This window comes from Austrofundulus limnaeus, unplaced genomic scaffold (genome assembly GCF_001266775.1).
Source record: "Austrofundulus limnaeus strain Quisiro unplaced genomic scaffold, Austrofundulus_limnaeus-1.0 Scaffold1607, whole genome shotgun sequence".
Taxonomy (NCBI): Eukaryota; Metazoa; Chordata; class Actinopteri; order Cyprinodontiformes; family Rivulidae; genus Austrofundulus; species Austrofundulus limnaeus.
Window position 1 is genome coordinate 17,704 of NW_013954009.1, and position 3,373 is coordinate 21,076.

At 43.7% G+C, this 3,373-nt stretch overlaps 1 protein-coding gene across 4 annotated transcripts in view; it reads right to left on the reverse strand.

The window, feature by feature from the left end:
• Positions 1-597: 597 nt before the first annotated feature.
• Positions 598-3,373, reverse strand: part of tnrc6c1 (trinucleotide repeat containing adaptor 6C1) — a gene marked incomplete at its 5' end in the record, with an annotated part of 24,700 nt that continues 21,924 nt past the window's right edge. For 3 of the 4 annotated variants that reach the window (XM_014033045.1, XM_014033046.1, XM_014033044.1), the window contains 4 exon segments: positions 598-1,257; positions 1,338-1,477; positions 2,214-2,287; positions 2,814-3,032. In XM_014033045.1, coding sequence (XP_013888499.1) covers positions 861-1,257; positions 1,338-1,477; positions 2,214-2,287; positions 2,814-3,032 — 830 coding nt within the window. 4 annotated transcript variants of the gene reach the window in all.

A 3,373-nucleotide genomic window follows, 5' to 3' on the forward strand; every position in this document is an offset into this window, starting at 1 on the left:
CCCTTCCCCACCGGATAAGATTGACAAACACATCTGATAATATCTTCTCTAAGCTTTGTTTGCAATGGTTTAAGAAAAATGATGAAAAAAAATACTAGAAAAATAAATGGCTTGGACAAGGCGAACAAAGTTGCATCATTCCRTTTGAGTGTTGTGTGAGGGAACTCCATCGAACTGCAATAAAACAAAACAAAACAAAACGCACCAAAGTAGTAAGCTGTGGTTGTTTAAGCCGCGGCAGCACGTCCTTTCCACTCAGGTTTCACTGGCTCAGAAATAAAGGTGTGCAAGACTGAGTGAGGATAACAGGGCAGGAAATCGTTTAAGGCTAATTTTTAGTGCTGAGAGAAAACAAACATGGAGTCTGGACTAGCAGAGAGTTCAACAACCACTGTGATTGAAGGGTTTTTGACTTTGGGAATGATGCCTTCTTTTGTTTTTATGGATCTCTGAGGTGCATTATGATTGCCCGTGAAGGCAGTGAGGGATTACATAAGTTCAAAGATGGCAGCTTCTCACTGTGTCAGTTTAACTAAAGTTAGTTTCACACGGCCGCTTCTCCAAAGTTCACTTTTGTAAAATGTTTTTTTTTGTTTGTTTTTTTTCTTCTGTTTTTTGATAAATTAACGACTTCTTWTTGTGTCTTCAGGAGCAAAAGGTTGAACACTGCGATCAAAATCTCTCACTGAGATTCACACAAAATAACTGCAACTGAAATGTTTTCAAACACAAAGAGCGGAGGAGGCTGACGAAGCCAAGCAGCAGAAATGAAGCCTCGTCCTCCTCCTCGTCTTTACACTGATTATCTCCACATTGATTTGAAAGGTTTTTGCTCCGGTGTGTGGTCGTTGTTTTTTTTCCTACATGGACTCGCCACTCAGCAGGTCACCAGGCAGCAGCGTGTTGATTGGCGTGGGGCTCCCCATGACCCGTCCCTCCTCTCCACTCGGGGGTCCCCACAAGCTGGAATACTGCTGAACTCCGCCCCAAAGCAGCTCTCCTCCCGATTTCGTTCCAGCCGCTCCGAGCCCGCTACTGCCGCCGCTTACGCCGCCGTTGTTATTGTTGTTCCAGTGAGGTGAGTGGCCGATAGGGTGAGCGGCTCCGGACCCGGCTCCCCCCATCCTCGTCTGGTTGGTGCCTGGAGTGGCCTGCCAGCTGGTGGTTCCACCGAGCGACTGGCTCTGTGCAAAGAAGCGGTTGACTTCCTCTTCCCCTGCAAACTCTGCAAGGATGGTGGTGTTCCCAAGCACACACCTGGACAGAGATTAAAAACCTTCTTCAATAAAAACAGTCTGAAAAGATCAACTAAACTTGTCCTCTAAAGCATGACMTACATGTGCAGGGACTTTTGAGCCTTAGCAGCTTCATCCTTGGAGCTGTAGCGCACCACGGCGTTTCCCTGTGTCAGGTTGAGGTGGAATGTGATGAGTGGGCCGTGCTGCATGCACAGTGTACGCAGAGTCGAACCATCAATCTGGAGATAATCACGCCCATGTTATGAGTTAGGACACATTTGTGCTGAGAAAGCATATGTAACCCCTGGCAAAAAGTATGGAATCACCAGTCTTGGATGAGCACTCATTCAGACATTTCATTCTGTAAAACAAACTCAGATCAAAAACATGATACAATAATAAGGTCATTCCAAAGTGCAATTTGTTGGCTTTTAGGAACACTCAAAGAAYRGAAGAGAAAACATTGTGGAAGTCAGTGAATGTTACTTTTATTGACGAAGCACAGGGAAACAAATATGGAACCACTCAATTCTGAGGAAAAAAGTATGGAATCATGAAAAACAGATAAACAAAAGACCATTCAAAATACATCACATCAGATCTAATCTGAAGCAGGTGTCCATTTAGGGAAAGAGAATTGACTGGGTGTGTCTTATTTTCTACCTCCAATTTGAGTGACTCCATATTTTTTTCCTTAGAATTGAGTGATTCCATATTTTTTTTTACCTGTGCTTGGTCAATAAAAGTAACATTCACTGACTTCCACAATGTTTTCRCTTCATTTCTTTGAGGGTTCCRGAAAGCCAACAAYTTGCACTTTGGAATGACCTTATTATTGTATCTTGTTTTTGATCTGAGTTTGTTTTACAGAATGAAATGTCTGAATGAGTGRTCAGCCAAAACTGGTGATTCCATACTTTTTGCCAGGGATTGTAGATGATAAACAGCAGAAAAAAAACAAAAACAAGCATTGACCTGTGGAGTGAGGTTTCTCAGAACCAGCCAGCTGCTGGTCCGGTTAGAGCTGTCCGTACTCCATGTGGTACCTGCTGTGTGGGGGAAAAAATAAAAAATAAAAAAAAGTTTATACGTCTCAAGCTGGTCTGAAACCAGAGTCAGTTACTGAGGCAGAAAGGGTGGCGTCGATTACAGCTGAGAAAAAAAATACAACTTGGAAGTCAGTTGACACAACCACAAGATACTGTTATTTTTTCAGGATGTGCACGCCCTCTGAGGGGCTGCCTGCTTGCTGCCGTCACTGCTGGGATCTGGTTGTAAGCCACATCAAAGCACCTCTTACCTCTGAGCGTTGTGTGTGTGACCAGTGAAGGCTAAATGATTTGGGATACGCCCAGGCTGCAGCGCAAAAAAAAAAAAAAAAAATGTTGCCATAATTGAGATTTGCTTTAAAATGAGCCCATAAAGAAAAAAATCCAGGAACTGAAATAAACTATTTAGCAACACGTTTCAGACAAAACTGAACAAATCTGCTCCGAAACAGATTTGATTCATATTTTACAGCTGGAGGAAAAAGACAGAAACGCCAAAGCTCCTGATGTGTCACTGTAACCCTACCTGTGGCGTAGGAGCTGCTCCAGCCTTGTGCCAGACCCAGAGAGTTCCCACCCCAGGTGGAGGAGGGCTTTGTGTTCGTGAGGCCAGGTGGGGGGCGGGAGGGCGCAGTGGTGCTGCTCCGTGGGCCCTGGGGGACCTTCCACAGCTCGTGGGACAGAGAAGGCTGGCTYTGAGCGATGGGGCCTGGAGACCAGGTTGATTTCATCTCTGACAGTTTACCTGGATGGAAACAAGGAAGATGTGGGTCTGCTGAACCTGACAGCTGCTCTCGAGGGGGGAGGCCTGCAACTGCTGCTTTTTTTTAACTGCCCAAAAGAAACTACAGCAACGAGTAAATCTGAATGCTTAAAAACAAGCATGTTTATGATTTTACTAATCCTCAAAAAATACTGAACCAGCAACTTATATTAATCCAAAGTCTTGTTAAAAATAATTAAAACCATACTCATCTATTTTCTGTTCAAAAGAAAATTGTTACATTCATACATATATACATATTTACAGTGGTTTGCAAAAGTATTCATACCCCTTGAACTTTTCCATATTTTGTCACATTACAA